Genomic DNA, 14,622 nt, shown 5'->3' with positions numbered 1-14,622 from the left:
GTGGAGCATGCGACTCTTGATCTCAGGGTGGTGAGTTTGAGCCCCGTGCTGGGTGTAGAGATTGCTTAAAACTCAAACGAAATCTCAAAAAAAAAAAAAAAAAAAAAAAAAAAAGGAAGCTAGAGCCAAATAGAGAATCAAGGTGGTGGGTGTGTGGCCTGCTCTGGAGGAAAGGAGAGGGCGGGTGCTGAGGAGCTGCTAACAATACCTTGAAGGGGTGTCGCCCCCGTGTCAGCTCTGGACCCGGATGCCAGGAGTCCATTTGGTCCCTTAAAGGCGGTGGCCGGGCAGGAGTCACTTTAGTGGAAGGTGGGGGTGGGGAGGGTGTCCCTTACATGCAACCCCAATGCAACACCAGAGAGGTCATTTGCTGGAAGCAAAAAGCAGTGGAAGGAAATTTGAAACAAACAAACAAAAATGTCTTTATTCCCCACAGATTCTGAACGTGCACAGGGTACGTGGGAGAGGTTCTAATTTGAAGAGGCCTGAGGTGAGGAGGGATTTTGAGTGTCATCTAGACCCTTCCGCCTCAAGCCCGGAGGGGCTCTGTGCCAGGGAGGCGGGCGCAGGCCAGGACCCGCAGAATTACAGAAAGTCTCAAGGCCGCAGGAACTTCTCGGCACGTGTCAGCGGCATTAATGTCTTCCTTTCGAGAATTCCCATCACAGGTGCTCGGGAAAGTCGCGTTTGAAAGACAGATGTGCCATCCTGGGTTGTCCGGGTGCCTGGGTCTTCCCTGGAAACAAGACACTCCCAATCTCTCAAGCTGCTTCACCTGATTTTTATCAGAAACGTATACTTACAAGAATTTCCCCCTGCGGGCCGAGAAACCCTGCTGAGACATTTTTTTTTTCGCCCAGAGTGTAATCAGCCCGAGAGAATGATCAGCAACGGAAAATAGAACTTTAGACCGTAACACGTCCCAATTACGGTGACCGTCACTTATTCACTCCTACCGTATGAGGATTTATCCCATCATCGCGTCTGGTTAATGAACATGACCAAGACGACCCAGGGCTCCTCCCAGTGTTGCTCAATCCCGGGCTGTGAAGATGGCCTGTCTCCACCTTGATTTTGGCTGGCGCGTCCCAGCACTGAAGCACATTAAAGTAATCAAGTCAGGCAGCAAGGCATCTTGGGAACTCCCACCACGTTCCCATGACCCCCTTCATTTACGACAGACCGAGACAGGGAAGTGTTTTCAGAGCCATTTAAGATGAGACGCCCCTGCCTATGTAAATCCTGTGTTGGCAGCTGGCTGATTCTCTAGAACAATTGGCAGCTTCCAGTTCACTAGCCGTGCCGGCTTGTGACAGTCCTGTTTGGAGGTCACACGGGGGTGGGGGGGGCAGAGTGCACTTGTGGCTTTCCTCACTGCCTTCCAAGCTCTGGGCCCCGTGGCCTGCAGGCCACTGCCCCCCCGCCACCCCCCAGCCACACGTCTCTCTCAGGTTTGTGCAGTTCCAGAAAGGAACCTGTTACCAGCTTTCTGTGTGTGCAGAGCTAGGTGATAGGTGACAAAGGTAGGTTTTACTTTTTTTTTTTTTGGATGTTTTAATTTTATTTGAGAGAGAGAGAGAGAGAGAGAGAGAATATGAGTGGAGGAGGGGCAGAGAGAGAGGGAGACACAGAATCCGAAACAGGCTCCAGGCTCTGAGCCATCAGCACAGAGCCCGACTCGGGGCTCGAACTCATGGACCGTGAGATCATGACCTGAGCCGAAGTCGGACGCTCAGCCGACCGAGCCACCCAGGCGCCCCAGGTTTTACTTTTAAAGAATGTATTATCGCTTCTGATCCCTTTACTCTTCCTGAAGAAGGAGGTGGCCGGAAGGACAATTTCGGGGGGGGGGGGAACGTCGACCTGAGCTGGGGACAATGCAGAGACGGAGCTAGGCAGAGACCCGGGCGATGGAATTCTGCCGCGGCAGAAAGCAGCCTGGTGCAGAACGGCCTGTTCCCAGACTTGGAGTTCTTTGTCAAGGTGAGCTGCGTCCACGCACCAGTGACGGCAGAGACGCACGGGCTCAGCAGGGATTTTGCCGCATTCAGGATGAGTTATAACAGGATCTCCGAGGTTAGAGAGATAAGGGAGAGAGAGAAAGGAGACGGTTACCCCACTCCACAGAACTTATCTTAGACTTTACTGTGCTTACTGTAACCACTATAAAAATAAGAGGTTTAGAAGCTGCCAGCGAGTCAGGACTGGCCAAAATATGTGGCTCTGTGTCCTTGTGATTTCATGTCCCCGCCCCCCCGTTGGCTTGATTCTGCCCAAACCTGCAGTGGTGAAGAAAGAAAGCGCCATGATTTAAGAGGTCCTTGCAGCGAGCCGCTGGGGGTTTATGTAACTCAGCTCTGCTCGCTCGTCTTGCTCCAGAACAGAGTGAGGAGGGGCTGGGTTGGCCTTCAAAATGGCCTTGGTCGGGGGGGGGGGACCCTGAGGCAGGGAAGGCGGTCCAGCAGGGTGCTGTTTCAGGGCCCACCTGCTGGGGACTTGCAATGACCACTCGATGGGGGTGTCCTGACCGGCCACCTCACCACCCCTCCAGCTCCCGAAGCTTCAGGCTCCAGGTAGGGGAGTCCCCAGCCTCTTCTCCCTCATAGGTGGACAGGCCAGCACATGCCCGGAGGGGGAGGGAGAGTGCAGGGGGTGGACAGGTGTGAAGAGAGTGCTTGGAGCTTAGGGGACTCTGAATTCAGTGCCCTGAGTCTGTTGGTGCCGTTTTACGGGCACGATGTCCGCCTTCATGGATCCCTGGCCACCAGCATGACATCATCTTGGGTGAGCTTGTTAGAAATTCATATTTTCCCAGGCCCCAGGCAAGACTTACTGACTCCAACCCTCTGCAATTTTTTTAATTAATATTTTTACTTAAAAAAAATAACTATTGAAGTAACGCATGCAGTCAAGTAACCCTATGTTAAGACTCCGCCACGTGAAATCAAAGAGAATGAAATCTTGCCATTTGCAACAACGCGGAAGGAACTGGAAGGTATTCTGCTCAGTGAAATTAGCCAGAGAGAGACAAATATCATATGACTTCATTCATGTGTGGAATTCAAGATATAAAACAGACGAACAGAAGGGAAGGGAAGCAAAAATAACATAAAAACAGGGAGGGGGACAAAGCATAAGAGACTCTTAAATACAGAGAACCAACTGAGGGTTGCTGGAGGGGTTGTGGGTGGAAGGATGGGCCAAATGGGTAAGGAGCATTAAGCAGGGCCCTTGTTGGGATGAGCACTGGGTTTTACGTGTAAGGGATGAATCATTGGATTCTACTCCTGAAATCGTCATTGCACCATATGCTAACTAACTTGGAGGTAAATTAAAAAAAGAAAAAGAAAACGAGACTCTGCCACTTCAATACACCCGTGTAGCCACCACCGCCTTCGAGATGCAGGACATTTCTGGCACCGCGAAGTCGCCCTCCTATCCCTCTCAGATGAGAGTCCCCTCCAGGGACAGCCGCTCTTCTCACTCCCGTCATCTTGAGAAGCTTGCCTGTGTCTGAGCTCCTTTGAGTCGGCTTTCTTCCTCTCAACACTATGTATATGGGATTCATTCACATTGTTGCTTATACTAATAGCTGAATTTTCCCCGTTGTGATGTAGCGTCCTATTGTATGAATATACTACAGCTTATCTACAACGAATGGATAAGTTGTAGTATACAGATATATTTTAGTATTTCTGTCTTTTATTTTTTTCTGTGCTTTTTAAAAAGTATTTCTGTCTTTTATTTACTTATGAATGTTTATTTATTTTTGAGAGAGAGAGAGAGAGAGACAGAGTGTGAGCGGGGGAGGGGCAGAGAGAGAGGGAGACGCAGAATCGGAAACAGGCTCCGGGCTCCAAGCTGTCAGCACAGAGCCTGACTCGGGGCCCGAACTCACGGACTTCGGGATCGTGACCTGAGCCGCAGGCAGACGCTTAACCGACTGAGCCACCCAGGCGCCCTTACTCGTTCTACTCTTGATGGCATCTGGCCTGTTTTCAGGTTTTGGCTGTTCTACCAAAGCTGCTAAGAACATTCCTGTGAGTCTCTCGTGCCCATCAGTACTCGGCTCCGTTGGGAGTAGAATCGCTGGGTCGTCGCGTTTACGCTTACTTAACGTTGGGAGATTAGTGCCAAACACTTCTCCAAGGTAGTTGTGCTGTTTGCACTCTGGGCAGCAGTGAATGGCGGGTCAGTTGCTCTGCACCCTTGTCCACACTTGGTGGCGTCAGACCTTTCCATTTTGGCCGTTCCCATTTTGGCCATTTGTGTGGCCCCGTCCCTCCGTGGCTTTGCTTTGCGTCGCTCTGTTGCCTAAACATGTTAGGAACATTTTCATGTGCTTATTGGCCCGTTTGGGTTTCGTCTTTGGTAACGGGGCCGATCTTTGATTGAAAATTGGGGGTCTCTTCCCCTCTTGATTTCTCGGGACATGTGGTTATTAGCAACCCCTCCGGGTGACTTAAGCACCCCACCTCTCCGAAGGTCCGGTCTTCTCGCGTCTCCCTTTCCCTTTCTTCAGTCCCCGGGCCAGCAGCTCACTTCCTGCCTCGAATCCTCCTGGGACGCAGGTTGCAGGCACGGTGCGGTCTCCTCTACCTTCTCTTAATGCGTGTGGCAGGGATGGGCCTCTCGGTTTGACCGTGGCTGTGTCACCGAGGTCTGGCTGGGTGCAGTGCTTGCGGTCTGGAGATGTGAGGAGTACGGCGAAGCCACCTCCTTGCCTTTTCCAGCAGGATTTTGTTAGCGCCACGAGCTGGTCAGGGACGTGCGGCCTGGTGGGGAAAGATGGCAAGAGACAGAAGGGTTTTGGACCTTCCTTTGTTGGCCTTGCTTCTAGCCCTCCGTTTCCCAGGGCTTGGGTAGCCGGGCGTCTCCTCTGTCTTCTCCAACCCCCGTGCCTTCCTTCTCGGCCACGAGCCCACGAGGAGGAGGACGTGCGTTCCGGACGTGTCTGCCTGTGTGTGGGAGAGGCGTGTGTGGGTGTGACCTGCTCTGGGTCACCGGGGAGCGGCCGCCCCACCCTCAACACCTTCTCAGTACGAATGCTTCCCATGTTTCTGCCACCCCATGAGCCAGAGGAGGGGACATCAAGGTGTGACAGTGTCCAGGAGGGATGGTGTCTCGGGGGGAGAGTCTGCTGGCGTGTTTCCAAGCTGGAGCATCCTGGAAAGAGCACGTCTTTCCTTTGCACCTTTGGTGACAAGGAGAGTTCCCGCCTGCCTGTCCTTCCCTGTGGGAACCGTGCTGCTCAGAGGCCCAGTGTGGCAGGAAGGGGTGAGCGGCGGGAAGGAAGAAGGAAATGCTCCGTGATGCCTGTTCGACTTCACCCCGAGGGGGTGGCCGACTGGCTCAGAGGCTGAGTGAAATGGCCCCGAAAGGGTAGTGGCAGTGTCGTGACCAGCAACGCAAGTTTGTAATGGGTTTGCGCCATGCCTTGAGGAATCTGGCACTTAGAATTGTGAGCCTCGCTCTGATAACGATTTCTTTTCCCGCCTAGGCTGGCTACGATGGCGAGAGTATTGGGAATTGCCCCTTTTCCCAGCGCCTCTTCATGATTCTCTGGCTAAAGGGCGTTATATTCAACGTGACCACAGTGGACCTGAAGAGGTAAGAGGAGGTTTCCACGTTGTTGAGACTGGCCCTGCCACGTCCCTTCCCCCCCCCCCCCCCCCCCCGCCCCCGCGCACGTCTTCCCACCCACTCACACCCCACGCCCCCGTAACCCCCACACACGCCCCGCACTCACACACTCCTAGAGCCCACAGGCGACATCGCGGGGCGTCCATCCACGTCGGGGCCCCGAACTGAAGCCCGGGTGTGGGCTCGTCAGTAATTACAGGACCCGCTCAGACATAACCAGGGAGGAGTTGGGGGCACCGTTAAGGAACCTGCTCCCCAAGCTCCTGGTCAGCTGAGCACCTCTCCAAAGCCCGTGTGAGCAGCTCTCCTGTGACCCACGGGGGAGAGTTGGCTTTCTTACCTCTGCGCCCAGACAAGAGCCACGCTTTCACTGTCGGTAGGACGTCTTGGGAACCCATGGTCTCCCTTGAACTTCTCAAGGGCTGCTCCTCGTAAACCGGGGAGGACGCGGCTAGGCTTTGGGGGAACGAATTCAAACCTTGGCGACCGTTCACAAAAGCTGCCGCTCCCCTCCCCCTCCCCCCCCCCCCCCCCCCCACCAGGAAACCCGCAGACCTCCAGAACCTAGCCCCCGGAACAAACCCTCCCTTTATGACTTTTGATGGTGAAGTCAAGACGGATGTGAATAAGATCGAGGAGTTCTTAGAGGAGAAATTAGCTCCCCCGAGGTAGGCCTCATAAAACCAGCATTCACCATCTGATCGTCCCTTTGGCCCTTCGCAGACAAGCCTGAAACTCGTGGCTTCGTGTATTTGGTTTTCTGCGGCCGTGGTACGTCCGTCCTTCCTTAGCCGTGCCGCGGTGTGCCGCAGAACACGCAGCAAGAGCAGAAGCCTCGGGCGACGGTGGCCCGGGTCTCTTTGCTTCGTTTGCACCTGCGGTGGGGCAATTAGGGTTTGGCAGCCGGAAGCGGGGAGGAGGCGGGCCGATGTCGCACGGGTTGGCCACTTCTTAGGTCTGCGGCTGGGAGGGGAAGGAGTGCACGTTAGCGTGTGCTGTCGCGGGGCGCCGGATCTAGAAGGGAATCTTCTAGCGCAGTTGGAGGTGCCGGGTGGGCGGCCGTGTCCCGGGAGAACAGCAAAGGCCTTCTCCCCAGACTGCGCTGCTGCCACACCTTGCACACAAAGAGAATAGAAAACCATCCGAGGGGGAAGGTTTTTCACTTTTATATCCACTCAGAGAAAGACATGTTTGCCGCCCCCCTGTTATCTGTGCTATTCCAATTCTGAATTTTTCAAGGTACCCTAAGCTGGGGACCCAACACCCTGAATCTAACTCTGCAGGAAATGACGTGTTTGCCAAATTCTCAGCATTTATAAAAAACACCAAGAAGGATGCCAACGAGAGTGAGTACCTGCCGTCTACCTGTTCAATGCTCTCCACCTGGGGTGCCCCCCGGCCTCTGGTGTGGCTTCTTCTAAGGTCCTGGGAATTCTGACTGATTTCCCTGGGGGTAGGGACCTGTGTCTAGAAATCAGGAAAAAGCACCTTCGACGTAGAATCTGCAGGTGCGTTTCAAGAGGTCAAATGCTTCCCCTGGAGGTTGGGAGCCCAGAAAACAATCAGTTTAGGGGCAAAGAATCACCGCCAGGAATTCCCCTGCCGGACCCCGGGAATCCGTTTCAATGAAGCTTCTGCCACTGCTTACCTCATTATGGGCCTCCCATAAAAAGTTTTGGATAAACGGATGAGTTCTAGAAGGAGCAGTGTTGTGTAGACAGCAGAAGTATTTTCCAGGGAGGAGTGAGTCCTTTATTCAGATCTTAGAAGTCCACATCCTTCCCTCCCAATTCCCCAGTGCGGCCCAGCCACGTGTCGGGAGGGAGAGGAGATCAACTCCTCGTTTCATGTGGAGAGAAAGGTAACCCTAACTCATACAGCTGGCTTATCTTGGTCATTTCTGGCCTTTCTGTTTTAGTTTATGAAAAGAACCTGTTAAAGGCTTTGAAGAAGCTGGATGATTACTTGAATAGCCCTCTGCCTGATGAAATAGATGCCTACAGCACTGAGGATGTTGTTGTTTCTGGAAGGAAGTTCCTGGATGGGGATGAGCTCACGTTAGCCGACTGTAACCTCTTACCCAAGCTCCACATTATAAAGGTTTGACGTTCCTCCTACCGTAGCTGCTGAACACGCGAATGGGGCCTTATTTTATTTCGGCCAGACATTGAAACAATCTAAAAGGCAGACTCCTGAATTAAAGAGTCCGTTGGTTTCTGTTTGAGGCGGTCAAATCCCAGACGTCAGATGCATGGATATTCTCAGATATGCTTTAGGTAGTCTCAAGAAACTTCTGGGAAGTTGGGCCCCACCCCTCCATCCTCACTGCTTCTCATTTCAAGTCTTCCCCCCACAACCTAAAGAAAAGTTATACGAGGGCAACTTGAGGGCAACATTGATTATACCTGGCGTTTAATGCTCGAGGTTTGGAGACAATGCATGGAATCTGGGAGCACGGCAGTGTGAATTCAGTTGTTGGTGATAGAAACAGTTCTGTCTGGGGATGGCAGAGATGTGTCTTCTCAGCTCTTAATATCACCCCCCTACAGCTAGGGAGCAGCTCCTTGGCCGGGCCTCTGCCCGGCCAAGACTGGCCAAGACTGGCCAAGACTGGCCAAGACTGGCCAAGACTGGATTTGGCATCCAGTCTTGCCAGATAGTTGAACAGGAAATCAGCGTTGTGGGTCATATATGTTAGGGTTTAAAGTCTCCCTAGACCAGTGGTTCTCCACCACTAGTAGGCATAAGAATTATTTGGGGAGCTTTCTAGAATTGCAAATCCCCCAGTCCAGCCTCTGGTCTACTAAATCAGAACTTCTAGGGGTGACCCGGAGATTCCAAAGTAGATGGCCCTACACCCGGCCTCTGGAGTTATGGTGGTCTCTAAGTAGTGCCCCCAGCCTTCACGTCTCATCAGTTGTTATTATCATTATCACCACTGCAATGTTCTTGACCCTCAGTAGCCTCAGAGGCCCCAGGAAGAAACCCAAGCCTTGTTCTGGGGCATCTTGATGATTAAAATCCCCTCAAGTTCAAACCTGGGTCCTCGGTATAAAGATGGGGGAGATGGGCAAGAGGGGGATACGAGTCAAGGACCCTGTAATTTAATAACTCATGTAATTGCCAGTTAGAAACCCACAAATGAGGATCACATAATCTGTGGTGCTGATGCTCCTGTAGGCTACCAGCTGCCCCTGGTTGTCTTGCCTTTCCTTCCTGTATTTCTTCTTCCCTCCTGATTCCTTTCCCAACTCTTGTCCCATTTCTCTTCCTTCTTCTCTCTTCCTTGTGGGGCTTGAGGGATACCAACTTGAAATCCCAGCCTTGAAGACGTGGCTGAGCCCTCAAGTGAATGTTTTCTTCAATAGCTTTGCCAGGTCCCCAGCATCTAAAATGTAACGAAAGCATCTCAACTCGTCAGAACCTCCTCTGTTTGGGAGCCAGTTTCCAATCAGATATTTACATAGTCGTGTTTTGGTTTAGTCCCTTTAGCGAACGTGTTGTAGTCATTGCCATGACCAGTGTAGTCTCACAGCAGTACGTGGAGGTTGGGGGAAGCAAGAGAGATGATCCGACCGTCCAGCTCTGATTCCCACTTGTTCATCTCCTATGAGGAAAGAGGATTTTAGATTTCGGTAGAACGAAAAGGGGGTAAACTTGAGAGTAAAATAAAACAGTCCATTTCTCCAATATTTGACTTGAGAGCCAAATCTTCCAAAGCCATTGGACATCCAAAATACCAAAATAGCTTAATAATCTTTCAGGATGGAATACCTTCTGAAAGGAAATGAGACTCCGTCTAAAAGAATGTATGATAAAAGATGAGAGAGTAAAGGAATTTTTCATCTATTCTCCTTCTTAAAACCCAACACAAGCAATAGGAAAAAACAGAGCAAAGCTTCGTCTTTCATAAAACTGGAATAGGACAGGATACCAGTTCAGAGACTAAGAAACGTTGTCCGGTGTGAGGTGTCACAGGGCTGAGGCAGGTTTCTCTCTTTCGTGAAGTTCAGATTTCTCTAAAAGTAAATAGTACAGTCTTGAAATGCCCAACCCAGACTTCTTTGAGGACCGGGGCCATGAGAAGAGAAGCAGGAAACAGCCCCACGCAGATCATTTTCCATCTGAGGTCTCCGGGGAGGCAGAGTTGAAGGAGGAACCGTACAGAGGCACCATATTTGCGTCCTGCCGTCCGTCCCCTAATCTGAAGGAACAGGGAGAGGAGATGGAGAGAAGGAATGTGCTTTTGGCTGCTGAGCAGAGGAAAGAAACAGTCCTGGAACCCGTCAAGAGAGGGACTGTAAATTTCCTGAGCTTTCTTTTTAGCCGTGGTGACCTCCTGCCTAATCTGAGGGCCTCGGAGTGGAGGGTGTCCTAACTCTAACCTTGACTCTGACCTTGACCCTAACCCTCATTTGTCTGTGGAGCAGCGCATAGAGCAGTGTTTGGTGAGAGAGTGTTTGAGGGTAAACATCCAAATTGGTCTTCCAGCTACCCTGTCTCACTCTCTTTGCCCTCCACAGTACTTTTAAGAAGTGATAACTCCGGGGGCGCCTGGATGGCTCAGTTGGTTGAGCAGCCGACTTCGGCTCAGGTCACGATCTCGAGGTCCGTGAGTTCGAGCCCCGCGTCAGGCTCTGTGCTGACCGCTCAGAGCCTGGAGTCTGCTTCAGATTCTGTGTCTCCCTCTCTCTCTGCTCCTCCCCTGCTTGCGCTCTGTCTCTGTCTCTCAAAGATAAATAAATGTTAAAAAAAATTAAAAAAATAGCTTCAGAAATAAGGTACATTACATGTAGCAAGACATAGAACAAGATATTGCAGAAATTCGTCAGGGGTCTGGAGGGTAAGCCCTAGAACAGTTTCCAAAATTGAATGGACAAGCACAGGGATAAAAATGCTCAGCAATTTCCCAGATGTATATAATCAGGAGCCAGAGAACAGGAAAGGGAAAAAAAAAAGAAAAGGAAAGGAAAGAAAAGAAAAGAAGAAGGGAAAATTTATTTTGAACTAAAGGATGATCTGAACCTTCAGTTTAAACAACATGCCATGTTTGGAAAAATATAGTCCAGAATAATCAACACACGATGACATACCTGATAAATTACTGAACTTTAGGGGTCAGATAGGACACTCTGGGTGTCCAGACCATAATAATAATAATAATAGCAGTAATATTAGTAATAAATAGTAAAGCCGTCTCCAGGGGGAAGAAATTCAGACTTGCCTCTTATGTCTTGATGACCACATTAAAACCAGAAAACAGTGGTTTAATAGTTACAGAGACTTAAAGGAAAGAATGCATGATGTAAGAATTTCCAATCCAGGTAAACTGTTTTTAGCTGGGCTTCTGGTCTTAACAAATTAAGTACTCCTGGGCTGTTTTTTTTTTCTTTTTAAAATAAAGTTTCTTTATGATGAATATAGTAATAAAATGATACTGAAAGTAAGAACCCTGGAACACAGAAGGTGGGTGGTATAAAAGGGTTGGTGATAAACATAGAACCTATTTAAATCCAAAGACAGAACTAAGACCAAACAATATTATAATAGTTACTGAACAGAATCAGAACATAGTAAACTTGGATGTTTTTACAACCAATGGAAGGGAGATAAGGAAGACGAAATAGGAAAAACTTTAGTTGTACTAATTTCCTTATTTGTCATAATCAGGAGTAAGTAGATATCATCTAAACTTGACAAGTCAAGAAATAGAGAATCTCTGTTATTTAAAGCTATGTAGGGAGAGAGACAGAGTACAAGTCGGGGAGGGGCAGAGAGAAAGGAAGACAAAGAATCTGAAGCAGGTTCCAGGCTCTGAGCTGTCAGCATAGAGCCTGATGTGGGGCTTGAACTCATTAAAAAAAAAAAATCGATAAAGTTATATAGGAAACCACAGGAAGAGTTAAAACAGACCATAAGCTTCGAAGTTACCAGAAAAAGAAACATACACAAACACAGAAATAAACACAAAAAGACAGAAAACAAAGTATTAAATTCAGAAAATGTACCACAAAAAGAAGATCACTTCTATAGGAGGCAGACACTTAAAAAACTTGCTCAGAGGGGCGCCTGGGTGGCTCAGTCGGTTAAGCGTCCGACTTCGGCTCAGGTCATGATCTCACAGTTCGTGAGTTCGAGCCCCGCGTCAGGCTCTGTGCTGACAGCTCAGAGCCTGGATCCTGCGTCTCCTTCTCTCTCTGCCCCTCCCCCACTTGTGCTCTGTCTCTCTCTATTAAAAATAAATGTAAAAAATTTTTTTTAAAAAAAACTTTCTCAGAAATGTTAAAAATTAGGAGCGCCTGGGTGGCTCAGTCGGTTAAGCTTCTGTCTCCGGGCTTTGGCTCAGGTCGTGATCTCACAGTTCATGAGATGCAGCCCGGCATCAGGCTCTGTGCTGGCAGCGTGGAGCCTGCTTGGGATTCTCTCTCTCCCTCTCTCTCTGCCCCTCCCCCGTGTGTATGTGTGTGTGTGTGTGTGTGCATGCTCCCTCTCTCTCTCTCTCAAAATAAGCAAATAAACGTTAAAAAACTGTTAAAATAAAAAAAATAGGCAAAGATAAACCAGGAGTAATAAATAAAATAATAACGTAAAAGGAATTCTTTTTAAATAGATTTTTTTTAATGTTTGTTTATTTTTGACAGAGAGAGAGAGAGAGAGAGAGAGAGAGCATGAGCGGGGGGAGGGGCAGAGAGAGAGGGAGGCACAGAATCCGAAGCAGGCTCCAGGTTCTGAGCTGTCAGCACAGGGCCCAACACACGGCTCGAACGCACAGATCGAGAGATCATGAGCTGAGCCGAAGTCGGACGCTCAACCGACTGAGCCACCCAGGCGCCCCAAGGAATTCTTAACATTAATATCCCTAAAGTTGAATTGAAGCAAGATATTAAACGATTGAGGAGGGTTTCTGACAGGCATCTGGTCTTGTTTTGCTGCATCAGTGGCTTCTAGCCTGCAAAATCTGCATAATCAGGTCCCAAGGTCTTCTAATTTGTGTGAAGTCCCATGTTCAGTTCATCCACACATCCCAGAAACTAATGCAACAGGAGGCAAGGCAGCAGAACAGGCCTTTGTGGCTCTGGGTTCCTGTTCGGGGATGAATTGCACCGCCTCCCCCACCCCCATTCATATGTTGAAGTCCGAATCCCCAGCACCTCAGGACATAACCTTATTTGGAAATGGTCTCTTCGGAGATGTAATTCGTTCAGATGAGGTCATAGTGGAGTAGAGTGGGACCCCTATACAATAGGACTGGGGTCCTTATAAAAAAAAAGGGGGTAATTTGGACACAGAGACTCACAGAGGGAAAAACTACCAGAAGCTGGGGAGAGAAGAGACCTTTCCCTAGAACTTCCGGAGGGAATGTGTCCTGTTGACTCCTTGATTTTGGAGTTCTGGCCTCCAGGAGCGTGAGAGAAGAAGCTTCTGTTGTTCTAAGCCACCCAGGTTGTAGTACTTTGTCACAGTGGCCCCGGTTAACTGATAGCGTCTCCCACAGTATCACCCTCCTTTGTGGCGAATTCCCCAACGGGGCCTCTGGAGCCAGAGGAAGCATCCCCCACTGTTGTGGTTCCCATGATGCTCACTCTCAATTGCCCTGTCGTCACATCTACCATTTCCGGGAGGACAAGGATTTGTGTCCATTTGTTGACAATGAGGTGATCTGTTCGGTGACAGAATGATGGAAATCTGCAGAAATAATATGCACAGATATCTGGGATTTCAGGAGGTGAGGCTCAGCAAGTAGGAAAAAGAGAGCATTTCACGGTGATCCCGGCACAACCTAAAGGGAAGATCTTCACGAATCTTTAGGCACCAAATAACACGGCAAGCAGAACACACAAAGTCAAAACTGCCAGCAACACGAGGAGAAGTCCACCAGAGGAGAGACCGAATTCATACCAGTGGATCCCAATTCATCTGGGATAAATGGGTGGGCGGGGCTGTGTGGAGTCGCTGTTTTGAGCCCAGTACTTTCATGAGCTTCCCCATCCCCCGTATGCCCTATGCAAGGTTGACGTGTAATTTGGGGTAACCTGACTGGCTTTAGGAAGAATGCGTCGGGACTCGAGAAAGCGAATACATTACACACCTCAAAAGAATGGATTGTCCGATCTGATGGCCTACGCTAGTGGGTTTTTCCTTTGCTGATTATTTCCTCTTGATTTTCAGATCGTGGCCAAGAGATACAGAGATTTTGAATTTCCTTCTGAAATGACTGGCATCTGGAGATACTTGAACAATGCTTATGCCAGGGACGAGTTCATGAATACGTGTCCAGCCGACCAGGAGATTGAACGTGCATATTCAGATGTTGCGAAAAGAATGAAGTGAAGCTAGAGTGTTTTCTGTCTTATTTCTCAGTGGTACGAGCTAGGCTGTGATGAGAATGTATTCTTTGTGGGGCGCCTGGGTGGCTCAGTCGGTTGAGCGTCCGACTTCGGCTCGGGTCACGATCTCGCGGCTCGCGGGTCGGGCTCCATGCTGACCGCTCGGAGCCTGGAGCCTGCTTCGGATTCTGTGTCTCCCCCTCTCTCTGCTCCTCCCCCACTCACTCTCTGTCGGTCTCTCTCTCAAAAATAAACATTTACAAAAATGAAAAAAAAAAAAAGAATGTATTCTTTGTGAGTGGTCTTTTGTTTTCCGTCCAATAGCCGTCGTGCCCATATTTTTTTTTTTTTTTTTTAAATTTTTTTTCAACGTTTTTTATTTATTTTTGGGACAGAGAGAGACAGAGCATGAACAGGGGAGGGGCAGAGAGAGAGGGAGACAGAATCGGAAACAGGCTCCAGGCTCCGAGCCATCAGCCCAGAGCCTGACGCGGGGCTCGAACTCACGGACCGCGAGATCGTGACCTGGCTGAAGTCGGACGCTTAACCGACTGCGCCACCCAGGCGCCCCCGTGCCCATATTTTAATAACACCATATCGTAGTGAGATCCACTCAACCCAGATGATACATGGCCTGGTGACTTGTCAACTC

The 14,622-nt window shown here is 49.8% G+C and overlaps 1 protein-coding gene across 2 annotated transcripts in view; it reads left to right on the top strand.

Annotated features, from left to right (window-relative positions):
• CLIC6 (chloride intracellular channel 6) overlaps positions 1-14,249 on the top strand; it is a 43,672-nt gene extending 29,423 nt beyond the window's left edge. Inside the window, exons 2-6 of one of the 2 annotated variants that reach the window (XM_060640451.3) lie at positions 5,501-5,610; positions 6,186-6,311; positions 6,883-6,989; positions 7,562-7,743; positions 13,813-14,248. In XM_060640451.3, coding sequence (XP_060496434.3) covers positions 5,501-5,610; positions 6,186-6,311; positions 6,883-6,989; positions 7,562-7,743; positions 13,813-13,974 — 687 coding nt within the window. In that variant the 3' untranslated portion in view covers positions 13,975-14,248. Of the gene's footprint in view, positions 1-5,500; positions 5,611-6,185; positions 6,312-6,882; positions 6,990-7,561; positions 7,744-13,812 lie in introns of both variants that reach the window. The other variant, XM_060640452.3, reaches the window with a different exon arrangement.
• The last annotated feature ends 373 nt before the right edge of the window (positions 14,250-14,622 follow it).

This window comes from Panthera onca, chromosome C2, assembly GCF_046562875.1.
Source record: "Panthera onca isolate mPanOnc1 chromosome C2, mPanOnc1 haplotype 2, whole genome shotgun sequence".
NCBI classification, from domain to species: Eukaryota; Metazoa; Chordata; class Mammalia; order Carnivora; family Felidae; genus Panthera; species Panthera onca.
The sequence above is the reverse complement of the archived record's forward strand: the minus strand, read 5'-3'. Positions and strand labels throughout refer to the sequence as shown.